A 21,900-nucleotide genomic window follows, 5' to 3' on the forward strand; every position below is an offset into this window, starting at 1 on the left:
TGAGGGGAACAGAGAGGAGAGAACAGAGAGGAGAGAACAGAGATGTGGGGAACAGAGAGGAGAGAACAGAGAGGAGAGAACAGAGATGAGAGAACAGAGAGGAGAGAACAGAGAGGAGAGAACAGAGATGAGGGGAACAGAGAGGAGAGAACAGAGAGGAGAGAACAGAGATGAGGGGAACAGAGAGGAGAGAACAGAGAGGAGAGAACAGAGATGAGAGAACAGAGAGGAGAGAACAGAGAAGAGGGGAACAGAGAGGAGAGAACAGAGAAGAGAGAACAGAGAGGAGAGAACAGAGAGGAGAGAACAGAGATGAGAGAACAGAGATGATGGGAACAGAGAGGAGAGAACAGAGAGGAGAGAATAGAGATGAGAGAACAGAGAGGAGAGAACAGAGATTAGGGGAACAGAGAGGAGAGAACAGAGAGGAGAGAACATAGAGGAGAGAACAGAGAGGAGAGAACAGAGATGAGAGAACAGAGAGGAGGGGAACAGAGAGGATATAACAGAGAGGAGAGAACAGAGAGGAGAGAACAGAGATGAGGGGAACAGAGAGGAGAGAACAGAGAGGAGAGAACAGAGAGGAGAGAACAGAGATGAGGGGAACAGAGAGGAGAGAACAGAGATGAGAGAACAGAGAGGAGAGAACAGAGAGGAGAGAACAGAGAGGAGGGGAACAGAGAGGAGAGAACAGAGAGGAGAGAACAGAGATGATGGGAACAGAGAGGAGAGAACAGAGATGATGGGAACAGAGAGGAGAGAACAGAGAAGAGGGGAACAGAGAGGAGAGAACAGAGAAGAGAGAACAGAGAGGAGAGAACAGAGAGGAGAGAACAGAGAGGAGAGAACAGAGAGGAGAGGACAGAGATGAGGGGAACAGAGATGAGGGGAACAGAGAGGAGAGAACAGAGAGGATATAACAGAGAGGAGAGAACAGAGAGGAGAGAACAGAGAGCAGGTGAACAGAGAGGAGAGAACAGAGAGCAGGTGAACAGAGAGCAGGTGAACAGAGAGGAGAGAACAGAGAGGAGGGGAACGGGGAGGAGAGAACAGAGAGCAGGTGAACAGAGAGGAGAGAACAGAGAGGAGGGGAACGGGGAGGAGAGAACAGAGAGGAGGGGAACGGGAGGAGAGAACAGAGAGGAGAGAACAGAGAGGAGGGGAACAAAGAAACAGAGCATAGGTGAAGAAAGACTTAGGTGAGAGGAGGAGGAACGGAGAAGACAGGAGGAGAGGATCGGAAAGGTGAGGAGAAAGGAAGGAGGGAGAGCAGCGGAGTTAAGAGAGGAGAGGAACGTAGCATAAAAGATAACAGAGGAGAGGAACGTAGCATAACAGATAAGAGAGGAGAGGAACGTAGCATAAAAGATAACGGAGGAGAGGAACGTAGCATAAAAGATAAGAGAGGAGAGGAACGTAGCATAAAAGATAAGAGAGGAGAGGAACGTAGCATAAAAGATAACAGAGGAGAGGAACGTAGCATAAAAGATAAGAGAGGAGAGGAACGTAGCATAAAAGATAAGAGAGGAGAGGCGTGTTCACACTCAAACAACATTTGAACCCCTTGGTCACAGATTCTTCACCTCTATAGCTACATTGTGTGTGCTTGTGCTTGTGTGTGTTTGTGTGTGTGTGTGTGTCTGTGTTTATGTGTGCGTAAAGGTGGTTATGAGGTAGATTTTATCCACCTTGCTTTGTCTGCAGCAGCAGGTAAGTGGTTCTCACAGGTTAGATAAGAACCAATCCAATATACAACCAGAGAGAACGTGAGGAGTGTGTTATCATTACATTTACATTTACATTTTAGTCATTTAGCAGACGCTCTTATCCAGAGCGACTTACAGGAGCAATTAAGGTTAAGTGCCTTGCTCAAGGGCACATCGACAGATTTTTCACCTAGTCTGCTCGGGGATTAGAACCAGAGACCTTTCGGTTACTGGCACAACGCTCTTAACCACTAAGCTACCTGCCGCCCCATTATCAGCTGAGATAATGACATTTCAAATCATTCCCGCTGACCGGTTCGACAGGCAAATGAGACAAATGCAGAACACTGTGTGTGACTGAGACTGAGGAAAATACAGTAGGTTGTGTAAAACTTACATTGTTGGGGTCAAAGGTCAAGGGATGGGGACATCTCTTTGCTCCAGACCAGAAAGGCAGACCTGAACTCGTCAACTGAGAAGAGACAGACAAAGAGTGAATTCTAAATGACATCAATCAATCACAGCAATAAATCATCAATACAATGAAGGTATTCAAAGCAAAGAGAGTCTTGTGACTGTCCACACCAATTCATAGGAAATATACATGACACACCTAGATGATCATGGGATGGTGTTTTTTCGCGGCAATATGATAAACATGATATCTTCATAACCACAGAGTACATGGGATTTGTCCTTGTGCTTAGTATATGCATGACAATCACATTTTAATATAATACTTTCCCTGGGTCATTATCTGACGTGCCAACACCACATTCCCAGAGGCCATGCAGGCAGACAGCGAAACAAACAGACTGATGTTGTTATGAGTTGTGTTTACCACAACATTTGTTGTCCTGATAAAATAAGAACAGAGGAGCCTGAGAGCTTTGATCTAGCCAACAGTCCCAACAGTCTACCAACAGTCCCAACAGTCTACCAACAGTCCCAACAGTCTACCAACAGTCTACCAACAGTCCCAACAGTCCCAACAGTCTACAAACAGTCCCAACAGTCTACCAACAGTCCCAACAGTCTATCAACAGTCCTAACAGTCTACCAACAGTCCCAACAGTCTACCAACAGTCCCAACAGTCTACCAACAGTCCCAACAGTCTACCAACAGTCTACCAACAGTCATAACAGTCCTAACAGTCTACCAACAGTCCTAACAGTCTACCAACAGCCTACCAACAGTCTAACAACAGTCCCAACAGTCCCAACAGTCTACCAACAGCCTACCAACAGTCCCAACAGTTGACCAACAGCCTACCAACAGTCCCAACAGTCATAACAGTCTACCAACAGCCTACCAACAGTCCCAACAGTCTACCAACAGTCCCAACAGTCTACCAACAGTATACCAACAGTCCTAACAGTCTACCAACAGTCCCAACAGTCTACCAACAGTCCCAACAGTCTACCAACAGTCCCAACAGTCTACCAACAGTCCCAACAGTCTACCAACATTGCCAACAGTCTACCAACAGTCCCAGCAGTCTACCAACATTGCCAACAGTCTACCAACATTGCCAACAGTCTACCAACAGTCCCAACAGTCTAACAACAGTCCCAACAGTCTACCAACAGTCCCAACAGTCTACCAACAGTCCCAACAGTCTACCAACATTGCCAACAGTCTACCAACAGTCTACCAACAGTCTACCAACAGTCCTATCAGTCCTAACAGTCTATCAACAGTCGTAACAGTCTACCAACAGCCTACCAACAGTCTACCAACATTGCCAACAGTCTACCAACAGTCCTAACAGTCTACCAATAGTCTACCAACAGTCCCAACAGTCTACCAACATTGCCAACAGTCTACCAACAGTCTACCAACAGTCTACCAACATTGCCAACAGTCTACCAACAGTCCCAACAGTCTACCAACATTGACAACAGTCTATCAACAGTCTACCAACAGTCCCAACAGTCTACCAACATTGCCAACAGTCTACCAACAGTCCCAACAGTCTACCAACAGTCTACCAACATTGCCAACAGTCTACCAACAGTCTTCCAACATTGCCAACAGTCTACCAACAGTCTACCAACAGTCTACCAACAGTCCTAACAGTCTACCAACATTGCCAACAGTCTACCAACAGTCTACCAACATTGTCAACAGTCTACCAACAGTCCAAATCATCTACCAACATTGCCAACAGTCTACCAACAGTCCCAACAGTCTACCGACAGTCTACCAACATTGCCAACAGTCTACCAACAGTCTACCAACATTGCCAACAGTCTACCAACAGTCCCAACAGTCTACCAACAGTCCAAACAGTCTACCAACATTTCCAACAGTCTACCAACAGTCTACCAAAAGTCCCAACAGTCTACCAACAGTCCCAACAGTCTACCAACATTGCCAACAGTCTACCAACAGTCCCAACAGTCTACCAACAGTCCAAACAGTCTACCAACATTGCCAACAGTCTACCAACATTGCCAACAGTCTACCAACAGTCCAAACAGTCTACCAACATTGCCAACAGTCTACCAACAGTCTACCAACAGTCCCAACAGTCTACCAGCAGTCCCAATAGTCCCAACTAGGGATGTGGTGGTCACAAAATTTCATCAGCCGGTGATTGTCAAGCAAATAACTTCCGTGCTCACGGTAATTGACATAAACACATTTAGCATCTCCTGGCTTCCACACATAGCCTACAAGCCACTGATGCAGACCTTTGGAACATCTACATTTAAAAAAGTCTAATAAATCCATGTAATTTAGCCTACACCTTCACAATAAATCCATTATTTATTTTAGACAGGTCTAAAGAAACATGATATGAAGAAAATGTAGACTATTTCAGAAGAACAGAATACCATACTCTGAGGTGTCTTTATGTTAGATCCTGATCTGGCTATGCCATATGGCTGTGGGCTACACTAGTTAATTTAGCAGACAAGATTTGCTTAGTATTTTATAGTATGAAGAATACAATTAAACAAAGCTGAATAAAATAGAAAGGATATTTTCTCCGAACGGTTTGAGGGAGTGCGCACATGCGGCTATTCTGTGTTGAGCGGTTAAAAAAGAAACAGGTACTCCTATATGCTTAATTTAGAGTTATTAATTTAACTTTAGTTGTTCTATAAACGTTGGGCTATATGTTTTGATCTTTAATACATTGTAAGGCTGCATTATGCGACTAATGATGATTTGAAAAAAGTAGGATGAAAGGCATGAGCTCTGCTTTGTTTTTTTGCGCAGGCTGTACACTCTTCATCAGTCTCATTCACAATTTGACAAGCACTTGATAACGCCTCGAATTTCACGGCAGCATCCACTTTGTGTGGCCCTAATGCCTCCTAAAAAAATCCATGTATTTTGTGGCCAGTGGCCGTTGTGCCCTTGGGCTAAATATAATAATTATAATTCCCTTCTCCCTGAGTGCTGCGTGCTCCGAAGCACCTCTCACTCACATGGCTCTCCATCACGTGATCTGGTCTTTTACAAGTGAAGACAGACACATCGGCGACGCAACTGCGCGCGTCCTTATCCAATTCCGAGGTGCATATTGAAGATATTGGAAGAACTGTACACATGTACTTTTCGTCAGTCAACAAGATGAGTAGGCCTAATGAACAGCAAAAGCACTAGCCTATGTCAATCTCCTATCCCCCATAGTACAAAAGTTGACCTATTCTATTCTGTGCGAGAAAGAAATATTCCAAACATAGTCTGGGACAGTCATGGGATACGATAGATCCCAAATTAATACAACCACTAGCATCCCAAAAACTTTTGTATGCAATGTTGATAAACTATTAGTCTATTTCTTCACATTATAAGCGCAGCAATGCGGACATGGCAGTAGGTTATAAGCGGAATGTTCCATTAACGGTAAAACACCATTATCAAAAGTGACCACAAATACGATTATGCATGTAATGCTTTTATTATAAAGGTGCATTTTTATGGTGAAAATTATCTTCCCCAAACTTGCTTATGTATGCCAGTTAGGCTCTACACCCCTTGTAAAACTGATTAATGTGCTTAATTTAAATAAGTTATTTAGCCACTTTTGTTGTGATACAAACCTTATCAAAACATATAGGCCTGTGGGCATACATGAGGTGTGCAACTATGATTTGAAAAAGTCAACAACAAAAAAAAGCATTGTTTCATGCCTTACGCTGGGCATCATTCACAAGTGATAATATATCATTCACAAGTGATAGGCTAATATTGTCACCCATCACACTATTCTTGATTTAATCTTGTCTTTACATATACTAAATAATACAGTTGAAGTCTGAAGTTTACATACACTTAGGTTGGAGTCATTAAAACTCGTTTTTCAACCACTCCACAAATGTCTTGTTAACAAACCATAGTTTTGGCAAGTCGGTTAGGACATCTACTTTGTGCATGACACAAGTAATTTTTCCAACAATTGTTTACAGACAGATTAATTAATTTATAATTCACTGTATCACAATTCCAGTGGGTCAGAAGTTGACATACACTAAGTTGACCGTGCCTTTAAACAGCTTGGAAAATGATGTCATGGCTTTAGAAGCTTCTGATAGGTTAATTGACATCATTTGAGTCAATTGGACGTGTACCTGTGGATGTATTTCAAGGCCTACCTTCAAACTCAGTGCCTCTTTGCTTGACATCATGGGAAAATCGAAAGAAATCAGCCAAGACCTCAGAAAGAAATTTGTAGACCTCCACAAGTCTGGTTCATCCTTGGGAGCAATTTCCAAATGCCTGAAGGTATCACGTTCATCTGTACAAACAATAGTACGCAAGTATAAACACCATGGGACCACGCAGCCGTCATACCGCTCAGGAAGGAGACGCGTTCTGTCTCCTAGAGATTAACGTACTTTGGTGCGAAAAGTGCAAATCAATCCCAGAACAACAGCAAAGGACCTTGTGAAGATGCTGGAGGAAACAGGTACAAAAGTATATATATTCACAGTAAAACAAGTCCTATATCGACATAACCTGAAAGGCCGCTCAGCAAGGAAGAAGCCACTGCTCCAAAACCGCCATAAAAAAGCCAGACTACGGTTTGCAACTGCACATGGGGACAAAGATCGTACCTTTTGGAGAAATGTCCTCTGGTCTGATGAAACAAAAATAGAACTGTTTGGCCATAATGACCATCGTTATGTTTGGAGGAAAAAGGGGGTAGCTTGCAAGCCGAAGAACACCATCCCAACCGTGAAGCACGGGGGTGGCAGCATCATGCTGTGGGGATGCTTTGCTGCAAGAGGGACTGGTGCACTTCACAAAATAGATGGCATCATGAGGAAGTAAAATGATGTGGATATATTGAAGCAACATAATAATAATAATAATTAATAAATAATTGGTCATTTAGCAGACGCTCTTATCCAGAGCGACTTACAGGAGCAATTAGGGTTAAGTGCCTTGCTCAAGGGCACATCGACAGATTTTTCACCTAGTCGGCTCGGGGATTAGAACCAGCGACCTTTCGGTTACTGGCACAACGCTCTTAACCACTAGGCTACCTGCCGCCCCAATACCTTGACTTTGATGTCCTTAAGACATTTTGCCACAACTTTGGAAGTATGCTTGGGGTCATTCAACATCTCAAGACATCAGTCAGGAAGTTAAAGCTTGGTCGCAAATGGGTCTTCCAAATGGACAATGACCCCAAGCATACTTCCAAAGTTGTGGCAAAATGTCTTAAGGACATCAAAGTCAAGGTATTGGAGTGGCCATTGCAAAGCCCTGACCTCAATCCTATAGAAAATCTGTGGGCAGAACTGAAAAAGCGCGTGCGAGCAAGGAGGCCTACAAACCTGACTCAGTAACACCAGCTCTGTCAGGAGGAATGGGCCAAAATTCACCCAACTTATTGTGGGAAGCTTGTGGAAGGCTACCCAAAACGTTTGACCCAAGTTAAACAATTTAAAGGCAATGCTACCAAATACTAATTGAGTATATGCAAACTTCTGACCCACTGGGAATGTGATGAAAGAAATAAAAGCTCTCTCCTATTATTCTGACATTTCACATTCTTAAAATAAAGTGGTGATCCTAACTGACCTAAGACATGGAATTTTTACTAGGATTAAATGTCAGGAATTGTGAAAAACAGAGTTGAAATGTATTTGGCTAAGGTGTATGTAAACTTCCGACTTCAACTGTAATGCAGGCAAAGTTGTTTCCTACTAAATATTTGAATACTTTAGCAATGTCATCGTATTTCCAGGCATTATATTGTAATTTTGAATAAACAGTCGCTAGCCTCCGTCCAGAATGACTGGGTTTATGACGACTTTAGGGCACCACTATTGCACAGCCGGTAGAGGGTGGCTCGAGAACGTTCATAACAATGGCATGACGCGACCGAGTGACGGAGGTGCAACCTATGAATAGGGAGAAGTATCTAACAAAATAACTCCATTATGCAATTCACTAATCATAAACTATTTACATACAGTATAATAGAGATGTTGGTACATTTGTTGACAACATTCTTACTTACTCAACCTTTAATACCATTCAATCTGCATAAGGGCATTTTCTGTTGGCTAAGGGGTGGGAAACAGTTACGTTAATAAGACGTATGCCTGTAAAATAGATTTGCATTTCTTTTCCCAAAAAACATTTCAGCCTAATGGTAAGGCAGTTAGACACTGTATTTCACTCATTGAAATTTTGTGGAGGTTAACCGACAGTAGCCTTATCACACTTCCCCAGAAAGCAACTGTGGTTAGAAACAACTCTCTCGGAGGATACAGAAACCACAGCCAGGCTAACTGTACTAATGACCTATTAAAACAGAGAGAGAACAGAGGAAGAAAAACAGAAACCCCAACATGTTACTGATAACAACAACAAATGTCTGTCCTTTTGTCACGGTCATTGATGAACGGGTCAGACAAAGGCACAGCATGAAATGCATACATGTTTATTGAACTGAATAAACATACAAAACAACAAAAGGAAACGTCATGTCGGAAGGCTATACACAAACAAGCCAAAACTCACCGAACACAAACAAGATCCCACAACACAGGCAGGAGAACTGGCTGCCTAAGTATGATCCCCAATCAGAGACAACAAGCGACAGCTGCCTCTGATTGGGAATCACACCCGGCCAAACATAGAAATAGAAACATAGAAAAACCCACACATATATTCACACCCTGCCCAAACTAACTAGAGTCTATAGGTCAGGGCGTGACACCTTTTTAAAACATCCTGCTCCCATAAGGCTTGTGCCACTGCAGAATAATAAGCTACACTACATTACTTAATGCAAACACACAAAGGGATCTTTTCTCTCTGTTTTGATACATTACAATCTTTTACATGATGTATTGCTGCCGCTCAACAGAACCGTAGCCCAGAAACTTGAGTGCTTCAGAGCATGAGGCACGGCCTGGCCCATTGTTTAACAATGACTCATTTTCCTGCTAAATGAGTCCAATACCAAAAGGGCTTCTCTCAGGGGACTTGGAGCAAAAATGCTATGCATTTCTTCCAGACGAACCCACCCTCCCACCAATAAGGCTTTAAACAGGATATGAGTGGAATGGAATCGGTTGTCTCGGTCAGAGGAATTTTTATTGACCCATATTATATCAAGCAAGAGAGGGGAGATAGGGTTATCAGACCAGGCCAGACAGGTCCAGTTGTCAGTGTCCTGTAAAGGGTTAATCCATATGATCACAGGGGGAGTGTTTGGGTAGACACCCCCCAGGTGTAACAGCATGTAATGTGATGTCACTCTCTGTAGTCTATATGCCTCAGGATATTATATGGATCCCAATAGACACTTTTGAGGATACCATATCAGTGGGCTGTCAAATACTAACTATCCCAAGATATGTTCATGGTGTGTTCAATATGCTTAAAAAACAGTTTAGGGCTATATATTCTTGGATTATGCCTTCCAAGGTAAAAATGAGAATGGGTATCTGAAAATGTTGAAGCATTTCCAATGATTGGACATTTCACTGTATATAAACTTGCCACTACATATGGCATATGTCTTGATCATGTATCAGCACACTGGTGTCACATTTAACAGAGATCAAAAGACAGGCTTATAACCAGTATCTGACTATCATCTTATGAAGAACGCATAAGGTGTGTGAACAATAGTGCCACCAAGTGTTCATATTCATAAACAACGTTAAAGAAAACTCTTTGGGGATTTAGGAGCTATGCCCCTGGTTTTCCAATGGTTTTCCAGTGTGTGTTGTGTTACTCTTACCTGGTCAGAGGGGAAACAGTGCAGCAGCTGTGCGATGTCGTTGTTGTAGAGGGTCTCCCACTGGCGACGGGCCCACCCAACACAGTCCTTCCAGCCTTGGGGCCGCTGTCCCCCCACGCCTCCCCACACACACTCCAGGACCTCCAGAGCCTCTGCCTCCCCCCGACCCAAGGTGCGCTCCAGGAACCCAGCAGCATCCCTGCAGGGAACAATAGCATAAGCACCATTATACCAGGAACTCTCCCCTAATGGACCTGCATGTAATCTCCTTCAAGAGGATGATTCTCCAGAAAGACTCAAAACATAAACACAAAGGAGAACAATGGGGATGCTGTAAGATGGGTGGGCAGGATGAGGTGGGCTTTACAACTCATTTAAACCATCTCAAGGTCTGCTAACATACTCCTCTACTTTCGCCCCCTCCCACGGTTTATCCTTCCAAAGTGAGAGAGTTCTGGCTCTGCTTGTTTTCAAATTCCAACGGTAATTGTGTAACAACTGAACGGTGGTGGTGGAAGCAGCCATGTCCTGTTTAACAACACCTATTTCGGTCAAACATGGACACATACTGTAACTACCCTCTTGTGCCCTTTACCTGCATTTGTCTGAGGTTATCACACCTACTTTGAAGGGATTCCTATGGGTGAGGCAGTGCATGGCAAACCCAAGATATAATCTTGACTCCTGAACAGCTAATCATGGCTACCCGGACTATTTCCCCCAGCCCATCTTTTTACGCTGCTGCTACTCTGTTAATTATATATGCATAGTCACTTTAACTCTACCCACATGTACATATTACCTCAACTACCTCAACTAGCCGGTGCCCCCGCACATTGACTCTGCACCGGTACCCCCCTGTATATATAGCCTCCCTACTGTTATTTTATTTTACTTCTGCTCTTTTTTTCTCAACACTTTTTTGTTGTTGTTGTTTTATTTTACTTTTTTATTAAAACATAAATGCATTGTTGGTTAAGGGCTGTAAGTAAGCATTTCACGGCAATGTCTACACCTGTTGTATTCGGCGCATGTGGCAAATAAAATTGGATTTGATTTGATTTGATCATTCATCCTGTCTCCTAATGTCTGTCTAACAGGAAGATGAACAACACTGCACACTGAGTCAGTCAGTCAGGGGGTAGTATTGTTACTGAGAAGTGAGAGGGGGTTAGTGCTGCTGCCTTTGAAACTGGCCCAAGGTCAGAGGTCACCCTGCATCTGAGGGGAAGGAAGTGTTTGGAGTGGTGGTGTGGTGGTGGTGTGTGTGTGTGTGGTGTGTGTGTGTGTGCGTGCGTGTGTGGAGCGTGTGTGCAGAGCTCCATGGGTAGTATCTATCAGCCTGAGTCACATGTATGCCTGGTTCCTGTGCCACGGCCCGTGGTATAGGTTCCTCTTTAAACACTCTTGGCTTTAGCTTAAACAGCTCAGTGCTGCCCAGGAAAGACAAGCAGTGTAGAAGAAGTAGAAGCAGACTGCCTCCCTTGCAGACAGTTACACTTCAGGAAGCATGGCAGCAATTTGAGATTGTCTGTTTTACAACATACACATCAAATGTTATTAGTCGTATGAACAGGATACACATGGTATACACTGTGCAACAAAATGCTTACTTGCAGGTTCAACACATGTGGCTTAGCTGAATATGAAGCGGCTTGTTAAAGGAAAATGTACTCTTCCTCGCTTCTCTATCTGAATGTGAATGTGACTCCCTATAACCTTTGTCTCTACCATGATGGGATGTTATCCTATGTGTGTTTGTTATGTGTGTGATGGAGACGAGTGATGCCACAGAAATCTATTCACCACTTCATAATAAAAGACCTTGACATACGCAGCATTTGCCACAACTTTGCTTCTTTGTTTGGCCAACAGACCTTTTCCCATCACCTCTTTACATCAGACAGAACCATATTTCCCTGAAGGGATATTTCCCATGGCTCCAGTATTGGGGTAGTGTTTAGGAGGAGGCCCTGAGAGAGGATGAGGGGATTGGGTCCAGTTAACACAGCATATATCCTGCGCTACACAGTCACACCATCCTCTCCTCTCCTACACCTACTCTGTTAGTCTGAGATGTTGGAGTGGTTTTCTTCTGAGTCTGTGGGGCCTGCTGGGTGAGGTCTGCTCTCGTCTCCAGAGGACACTAGTCTCCACAGGAGGCAGGGGGCTTCTCCATCATTAAAGGGGCCTATATTAAATCTCAGTAAGATACACTGAGCCTGGGAGAGAAACACAGGCAGGCCATGAGTCTCAACTGAACTCTTACTGGGGCAGATTAACAGGGCTCCGGAGCAGCTGATGGACTCTTACTGGGGCAGATTAACAGGGCTCTGGAGCAGCTGATGGACTCTTACTGGGGCAGATTAACAGGGCTCCAGAGCAGCTGATGGACTCTTACTGGGGCAGATTAACAGGGCTCCGGAGCAGCTGATGGACTCTTACTGGGGCAGATTAACAGGGCTCTGGAGCAGCTGATGGACTCTTACTGGGGCAGATTAACAGGGCTCTGGAGCAGCTGATGGACTCTTACTGGGGCAGATTAACAGGGCTCCGGAGCAGCTGATGGACTCTTACTGGGGCAGATTAACAGGGCTCCGGAGCAGCTGATGGACTCTTACTGGGGCAGATTAACAGGGCTCTGGAGCAGCTGATGGACTCTTACTGGGGCAGATTAACAGGGCTCTGGAGCAGCTGATGGACTCTTACTGGGGCAGATTAACAGGGCTCCTGAGCAGCTGAGACGCACTGTCACTCTCACAGACCCACAGACCATTAGATAAACACACAATACATACAGAATACACAAGCAAGACGCCAACTGTATTCCAAAAGTGTTGTAAAAACCAACCACAACAAAACCATGAGGGCAGCTGGTACTTCATTATAATACTTACTTTCCTCTATCAGCAGTAACTAAACTAGTCCTCAGGCCTTTAGGTGGATGGATGTATATGAGTTGGAGATCTCTGTCTAATTAGCTGACTGACTGTGTGCCAGATCATTAACCCAGGAGGGTGAGCAGCTCTGAGGCCCACATGAGAGAGAAGTCCCCTGGTGGGAGGGTGGTTTTACCCAGAAGGACATCTCTTACCTGAGCTCTACTGCTACACTGGCTGTTCTTTAGAAACAGCACTAACTACTGCATTACCATCTGTAGGGCTCACTAGTTATTAGGGGTATGTACAGTGCCTTCAGAAAGTATTCCTACCCCTTGACTTATTCCACATTTTGTTGTGTTACAGCCTGAATTCAAAATTGATTAAATATCCAAAAATTACTCACCCATCTCCACACAATACCCCATAATGACAAAGTGAAAACATGTTTTTAGAAAGTTTTGCAAATGTATTGAAAATGTAATACAGAAATATTTCATTTACATACAGTATTCACATCCGAGTCAATACTTTGTAGAAGTATATTTGGCAGCACTTACAGCTGTGAGTCTTTCTGGGTAAGTCTTTAAGAGCTTTACACACCTGGATTGTGCAACATTTGCCCATTATTCTTTTGAAAATTCTTCAACCATTTTCAGATCTTGACATTTACATTTTAGTCATTTAGCAGACGCTCTTATCCAGAGCGACTTACAGTTAGCGCATACATTATTTTATCAAACCCACAACCCTGGCGTTGCAAACGCCATGCTCTACCAACTGAGCTACATCCCCTGCCGGCCATTCCCTCCCCTACCCTGGACGACGCTGGGCCAATTGTGCGCCGCCCCATGGGTCTCCCGGTCGCGGCCGGCTACAACAGAGCCTGGATTCGAACCAGGATCTCTAGTGGCACAGCTAGCACTGCGATGCAGTGCCTTAGACCACTGCGCCACTCGGGAGTACATAAATTATCAAGTAGATTTAAGTCAAAACTGTAACTCGGCCACTCAGGAACATTCCCTGTCTTCTTAGTAAGCAACTCCAGAGTAGATTTGGCCTTGTGTTTTAGGTTATTGTCCTGCTGAAAGGTGAATTCATCTCCCAGTGTCTGGTGGAAAGCAGACTGAACCAGGTTTTCCTCTAGGAATTTGCCTGTGCTTAGCTCCATTCCCTTTCTTTTTTATCCTGAAAAACTCCCCAGTCCTTAACGATTACAAGCATACCCATAACATGATGCAGCCACCACTACGCTTGAAAATATATAGAGTGGTACTCAGTAATGTGTGTAATGGATTTGCCCCAAACATAACACTTTGTATTCAGGACAAAAAGTTAATTGCTTTGCCACATATTTTGCAGTATTACTTTAGTGCCTTGTTGCAAACAGGATGCATGTTTTGGAATATTTTTTATTCTGTACAGTCTTCCTACTTTTCACTCTGTCAATTAGGTTAGTATTGTGGAGTTACTACAATGTTGTTGATCCATCCTCTGTTTTCTCCTATCACATCAAATCAAATCAAATTGTATTTGTCACATGCGCCGAATACAACAGATGTAGACCTTACAGTGAAATGCTTAATTACAAGCCCTTAACCAACAATGCAGTTTTAAGAAAGAATACCAAAAAAAGAAACAATAAAAAATACAATATAAAATAATACGAAATAAAAGTAACAAATAATTAAAGAGCAGCAGTAAAAATAACAATAGCGAGGCTATATACAGCACTTAAACTCTGTAACTGTTTTAAAGTCACCATTGGCCTCATGGTGAAATCCCTAAGCAGTTTCCTTCCACTCAGGCAACTGAGTTAGGAAGGACGCTTGCATCTTTGTAGTGACTGGGTGTATTGATACACCATCCAAAGTGTAATTAATAACTTCTCCATGCTCAAAGAGATATTTAATGTCTGTTTCTTTTTTTTAACATATCTACCAACAGGTGCCATTCTTTGCGAGGCATTGGAAAATTTCCCTGGTCTTTGTGGTTGAACATGCGTTTGAAATTCACTGCTTGACTGAGGGACGTTACAGATAATATGTGGGGTATAGAGATGAGGTAGCCATTATGTTAAACACTATTATTGCACACAGAGTGAGTCCATGCAACTTATTATGTGGCTTGTTAGGCAGATTTTTACTCCTGAACTTATTTAGGCTTGCCATAAAAAAGCAGTTGAATACTTATTTTACATTTTAGTCATTTAGCAGACGGTCTTATCCAGAGCGACTTACAGTTAGTGAGTGCATACATAATTTTGTGTTATTTTTGTTATTATTTTTTTTCATACTGGCCCCCTGTGGGAAACGAACCCACAACCCTGGCGTTGCAAACGCCATGCTCTACCAACTGAGCTACATCCCTGCCGGCCATTCCCTCCCCTACCCTGGACGAATTGTGCGCCGCCCCATGGGTCTCCCGGTCACGGCCGGCTACGACAGAGCCTGGATTCAAACCAGGATCTCTAGTAGCACAACTAGCACTGCGATGCAGTGCCTTAGACCACTGCGCCACTCAGGACATTGACTGAAGACATTTCAGCTTTACATTTCTAAAAACATAACTCCACTTTTACATCATGGGTTATTGTGTGTAGGCCAGTGACAAAAAAAACTATATTTAATCAATTTTAAATTCAGGCTGTACACAACAAAATGTGGAAAAAGTCAAGGGGTGTGAATACTTTCTGAAGGCACTGTTTGTATGAGGGGAGACTGAGGCATCAAAATGGAATTGTGGTAGGCTGGATGATTGACCTATGACTAGTAGCATAAGCTGAAAGTTTCTGTGAAATACAGCACTCTTTGGAATTTAAAGATTCAATTTCTGCTCATCGTGTTTGCGTGATTGCAACTGATTGAGTATGTTACGAAAGAAGATAGACTTACCTCAAGTACAGATTGACGTTTTCAGCTGCTTGCTTATAGAGGCCCTCAAACTGGTCTCTGGCCCACTGCAAAGACATGACAGGGACACATGCTAGGTCTGATTTAATGTGGTTTTCATTTTAACCAGTCTGATGCACCCTTTTCATTTAGGCATGGTCTCAATCACCCTCAAAAGGCTTATCCATTCTGGGACAAGTTTGAGAGTTAAGAGTGTAAAAAGCTTTGCATTTTAGATGAGTCGTGTGTGTGAGGGATTAAGAGATAAGTGGAGTATGGATGGATGGACTGATTTAGGAGTTAGGAGTTAGGAGTTAGGAGTTAGTACTGTACTGTATGGATGGAGATGGAGGTCAAACCTAAGTTTAGTCAGCGTTGGGACAAAACGTTTGGGGTATGTTGACATAAGGTTAGCGTTGTAAGGTTATGCTCTGGATAGCTTGCCAGCCCCGTGCCAGTCAGCCAGCCAGCCAGCCAGTCAGTCAGTTAGTCAGTCAGAGAGCAGCCGTGTTTAAAGTGTGTTAAACGTAACGTGGATGGATGGCAGCACGTGGGGTAGAGGACTGCCATGGCCTAAACTCCTTTAATATGCTAGGATTCTAGAATGATGCTAGGATTCTAGAATGATGCTAAGATTCTAGAATGATGCTACAGCAGGTTGATAGGACAATGCTAAGTTGCTGAGATGATGCTAGGCTACAGGGATGCAGTCCAAAACACATACAATCAGACTGTGGTTCCATGCCTCACCTGCAGGGTGTGCTCTATGCGGTGAGGGAAGTTCTTCAGGGTGCACAGTGGGATGGCATTCTGGGAGCCTGTCTCGGCCAGTCCATAGGACTCAGTCAGGTGGGGAACTACCACTAGAGTATGGCCCTTACTACCCAGGGTACCCCCCTCCAGCATGGCTCTCTTGTGCTGGACACAGCGGCCATCCAGGTACACTCCTGTAGTGCACACACACACACACACACACACACACACACACACACACACACAGAAATAGTACAGAAATAGTAAAAAAATAGGAAAACAACACGAACATCTAAAAGTCACAGAGCACATAAATGTATTTCGTAAATCGCTTTACATGTATTTTGTTATTCCCTAAAATACTATGTTGTCTGTCTGTCTGGTCCCCCCCCCCCCCCCCCCAATGCGTTCCACAATCCCTCTGAGCCAGCAGCTATCTACAGGATCAGTTACATAATAACCTAACGTAGCAGGCATAAAAGAAACGCCTGAAACTAAACTGAACAAAAATATAAACGCAACATGCAACAATTTCAAAGCTTTTACTGAGTTACAGTTCATTTAAGGAAAAGTCAATTGAAATAAATTCATTAGGCCCTAATCTATGGATTTCACATGACTGGGAATACAGATATGCATCTGTTGGTCACAGATACCTTAAAAAAAGGTAGGGGCGTGGATCAGAAAACCAGTCAGTATCTGGTGTGACCACCATTTGTCTCGTGCAGCGCGACACATCTCCTTCGCATCAGGCTGTTGATTGTGGCCTGTGGAATGTTTACCACTCCTCTTCAATGGTATATTCAAGTATATTGGCGGGAACTGGAACACGCTGTCGTACATGTTGATCCAGAGCATCCCAAACATGCTCTCTGTGCATTCAAATTGCCATCAATAAAATGAAATTGTGTTCGTTATCCGTTACTTAATGCCTGCCCAGTACCCTAAACCCACTGCCACTGCGCTCTGTTCACAACATTGACATCAGCAAACCGCTCGCCCACACGACGCCATACACGCTGTCTACCATCTGCTCGGTACAGTTGAAACCATGATTAATCCGTGAAGAGGACACTTCTCCAGTGTGCCAGTGGTCATCGAAGGTGAGCATTTTCCCACTGAAGTTGGTTACGACGCCGAACTGCAGTCAGGTCAAGACTGGTGAGGATTACGAGTACGCAGATGAGCTTCCCTAAGACGGTTTCTGACAGTTTGTGCAGAAATTCTTTGGTTGTGCAAACCCAGTTTCATCAGCAGTCTGGTGGCTGGTCTCAGATGAACCCGCAGGTGAAGAAGCCGGATGTGGAGGTCCTGTGCTGGTGTGGTTACACATGGTCTGCGGTTGTGAGGCCCGTTGGACGTACTGCCAAATTCTCTAAAACGACGTTGGAAACAGCTTATGGTAGAGAAATGAACATTCAATTCTCTGGCAACAGCTCTGGTGGACATTCCTGCAGTCAGCATGCCAATTGCACGCTCTCTCAAAACATTTTAGAGTGGCCTTTTATTGTTCCCAGCACAAGGTGCACCTGTGTAATGATCATGCTGTTTAATCAGCTTCTTGATATGCCACACAGGTCAGGTGGATGGATTATCTTGGCAAAGGAGAAATGCTCACTAACAGGGATGTAAACAAATTTGTGCACAACATTTGAGAGAAATAAGCTTTTTGTGCCTATGAAACATTTCTGGGATCTTTTATTTCAGCTCATGAAACATGGGACCAACAATTTACATGTTGCGTTTATATTTTTGTTCAGTATAGATCCCATACATACTGGTCTTCACCAGAAGAAAAAAACAGTCGGGGGAGGTTCTCTTCTGCACTGTTCAACCAATCCAGTAAATGTGGAGGAGGGGTTAAGGTGTGTGTGTGTTTTTCTCATTAATTTTGTCGCCCTGTTAACCTCCAAAAGAGGAAGCCGCGTCACAGGCTCTCTTTCCATTTTGTCTGATAAATGATGTAAATGTAAATGTAAATGTACTGACTGGCTTCCACGTTGTCCAGAGCTGCAGCCACTCCATCCAGGCCCATGAAGAAATTGTGCCCATAGACCTGCTCACTGTCTGGGTCCAGGCGGTTCTGGTGGGCTGTGATGTTCATGTTGGGGTTCATGACCCTGACCGCCTGGGCTGCTACCTCCGACTTCTGTCTCTGTGAAAGGAGAGGAAGAGGAGGAGGTCGGTGAGTGAAGGGGAAATCAGTCTCTCTTGATTAACTTCCCCTCTTTCCCCCATGACTTACTCAAAGTATAGGTGGAATACAAAGAGTAACCTGAAGAGGAAACACAGAAACACTAAAACACAGAAACACTAAAACATAGAAACACTAAAACACAGAAACACTAAAACACAGAAACACTAAAACATAGAAACACTAAAACACAGAAACACTAAAACACAGAAACACTAAAACACTGAAACACTAAAACACTAAAACATTAAAACACTAAAACATAGAAACACTAAAACACAGAAACACTAAAACACAGAAACACTAAAACACTAAAACATAGAAACACTAAAACACAGAAACACTAAAACACTGAAACATTAAAACACAGAAACACTAAAACATTAAAACACAGAAACACTAAAACACAGAAACACTAAAACATTAAAACACAGAAACACTAAAACACAGAAACACTAAAACACAGAAACACTCAAACATAGAAACACTAAAACATAGAAACACAAAAACACAGAAACACAAAAACATAGAAACACAAAAACATAGAAACACTAAAACACAGAAACACTAAAACACAGAAACACTAAAACATAGAAACACTAAAACACAGAAACACTAAAACACAGAAACACTAAAACACTAAAACACAGAAACACTAAAACACAGAAACACTAAAACACTAAAACACTGAAGGCAGAAAGCGAGAAAATTAGTGGCAATGGTGGGAACTGGGACTGTAGGTGACAAAGAAAGTAGAGAAAACTGAGGGGAAGGGAAACCCAAATATTTACACAAGCGGCAAAGGAAATCGGGATATACATTAACTCATCATAGATGGGTCTGATACAGAAGTATCATGTATATTTCTACTTCTGAGAGACATCTGGAAGATGGTAAGAAAGCCAATGGCAAGCACTCGGCCACATTCAAATGCAGTGGAAAGGACACCTAAATCACCATGACTGTGGCATACGGTTACATACATTAGGTTTGGCTCACAGCCATTTAGTTATATCAAAAGTTTGCTGGTCACAATTTTTTCTAAGCACAATATGTCCTAACTATGTTCAGATTCAGCGCAGATAGAAATGTGCGTTTTCACCATTGGGGGTGTGTAAGGTTGGATGTGAGTGTGAGTGTGTGCATGCGTGTGTGTGTTTTTCTCATTAAATTCGTCTTGACTTGGCTGACTGGGCAGAAAAAACTAAATATAATAGGATCACGCTTTACAACCTGCCCAATCAGCAATATATCCCTGTTTATGGATGATAATGAAAATGTGATATGAACTGGAAGTAGATAAACATGTTGTTTTGTGAATGTGATTGGTCAAGACACACACACACATCACCTGTAGCACCCCGATGTGAAGCACAGATTACTTGTGAGCGAGTTGACTAATCATGAGACATGTATGTCTAAAAAACAGTAGTTTGTCCCTCTTTTCAACGCTTTTGTGTCAATATGTTTTGGTTAACTTTATCAAAAGTGATTGAAAAGTGCTGGGGCAAATGCCAGCTCACATCACGTCTGGTAGAATGAAAAAACTGAAACATAATAGAACCATCTGCAATATATCCTCCTGTTTATGGATGATGGTGTCAAACGTGATATGAACAGGAAGTAAGATATAAACTTGTCGTTTTGTGCATTTATCAATTATTAAGGGAATCTGTAAGAAACGTATCAGGATAACTACTGCACATATAGTTAACAATTGTTGAGAAACTTATCAGGATAAGTAGTTAATAATTGTTGGGAATTGGCAGTTGTTTCCTACCTGTAAAAAAGTGTTCATCTTTCTCCATCTGAACAGAACCTACAGAAACTACCTGTGAAACACTCTATCAGGAAACTGTAACTATGGCGATAATGACCAACCTTCTGCTTCTAAGTGGTGCCTTTGCACTGGGCGATACAAAGTCCTTGATGGAGGCCAACCTGGACCAGCTCCCTGCTTTTGAACCCATACCGGAGATCAATGGTGAATGTATTCCTCATATGCAGGAGATGGGTGGTGAGAGTAACAGCACTGAACAGAGCCCAGGTCTCCAGATGTTTGAGGAAATGTATTCTGTTCAGGATCCGGCTGATGTGAATGACCTGGAAACTCTGGAGCCCTCAGTAGAGATGGATGGAGAGCAGGGCTTGTATCTGGAGGCTTTTCAGGGAACAGGGGAGAGGGTGGAGGGGACAGATGGCAGGAGCGGATGTCCCTCTGGCTGTTCCAAATACGGATCCCGCTGCTTCAGGTACATCAGCACTGAAAGGACATGGGCCGAGTCTGAGCAGTTCTGTGTGTATCAGGGAGCCAACCTGGCATCCGTCCACAGCACAGCAGAATAACATTTCATACAGGAGATGGTGATGATACAAACTGGGGGATTTCCTCGCACCTGGATTGGAGGTTATGATCTTGCTCAGGAAGGCATATGGCTCTGGAGTGATGGGTCCAGATTTGAGTTTACCAACTGGAGCAAAGGACAGCTGGACAACTACCAAGGCAACCAAGACTGTTTGTGGTTTAATTTTGGAGCTGAAAAACGCTGGGATGATGTAACCTGTAGTGCAAGGTTTCCCTCTGTATGTTCTAGAAAACTGTGATCTCTTGCCTGTGAGTCAGATTAATATCTATTTCTCTTTTGTATGGTTGCAGCTGGGGCGGCAGGTAGCTTAGTGGTTAAGAGCGTTGTGCCAGTAACCGAAAGGTCGCTGGTTCTAAACCCAGAGCCGACTAGGTGAAAAATCTGTTGATGTGCCCTTGAGCAAGGCACTTAACCCTAATTGCTCCTGTAAGTCGCTCTGGATGACTTAAATGTTAGCAAATCTGTACAAACTTGTTTTCATGATTAACAGAGAAACACACTCAATATAAATTATACTTTCTGTCTCTCCTTCACTGCATTTGTCATTAATAATGACTTTGTCACAAATAAATGATCAGTTCCATCTTAAAAAGGAAAATGTGTTGAAAATGAATAAAAATAATTCTACAACATAAAAGGCATCTGTGAATTTCAATATCTAGTAAGCATTTTGAGAATTGTGTTTGTCTTTAGAATTGCTTCTCTCTTACCCCAATGTCTTGAGACCTGAAGAGAAATTGTCGGTTTAGATTGGACCTCTCTATGGAGTCCATGTCGGTCACAGTGATGTGCCCACCCTCTCCGGCACCCAGGCCAATCAGAGCAAAATTCTTGAGAAGTTCACAACCTATAGCGCCAGCCCCAACCTAATGACACATCATGACAG

The 21,900-nt window shown here is 43.3% G+C and overlaps 1 protein-coding gene across 1 annotated transcript in view; it reads right to left on the reverse strand.

Moving 5' to 3' along the window:
• Positions 1-21,900, reverse strand: part of uba7 (ubiquitin-like modifier activating enzyme 7) — a 104,403-nt gene that overhangs the window by 71,222 nt on the left and 11,281 nt on the right. Inside the window, exons 12-17 of the mRNA XM_084173830.1 lie at positions 21,725-21,880; positions 18,444-18,609; positions 16,452-16,648; positions 15,705-15,769; positions 9,932-10,130; positions 2,104-2,178 (exon numbers count right to left, since the gene is read on the reverse strand). Coding sequence (XP_084029956.1) covers positions 2,104-2,178; positions 9,932-10,130; positions 15,705-15,769; positions 16,452-16,648; positions 18,444-18,609; positions 21,725-21,880 — 858 coding nt within the window. The remainder of the gene's footprint in view (positions 1-2,103; positions 2,179-9,931; positions 10,131-15,704; positions 15,770-16,451; positions 16,649-18,443; positions 18,610-21,724; positions 21,881-21,900) is intronic.

The sequence above is a fragment of the Coregonus lavaretus genome, assembly GCF_964263955.1.
Source record: "Coregonus lavaretus genome assembly, chromosome: 12".
Lineage (NCBI taxonomy): Eukaryota > Metazoa > Chordata > Actinopteri > Salmoniformes > Salmonidae > Coregonus > Coregonus lavaretus.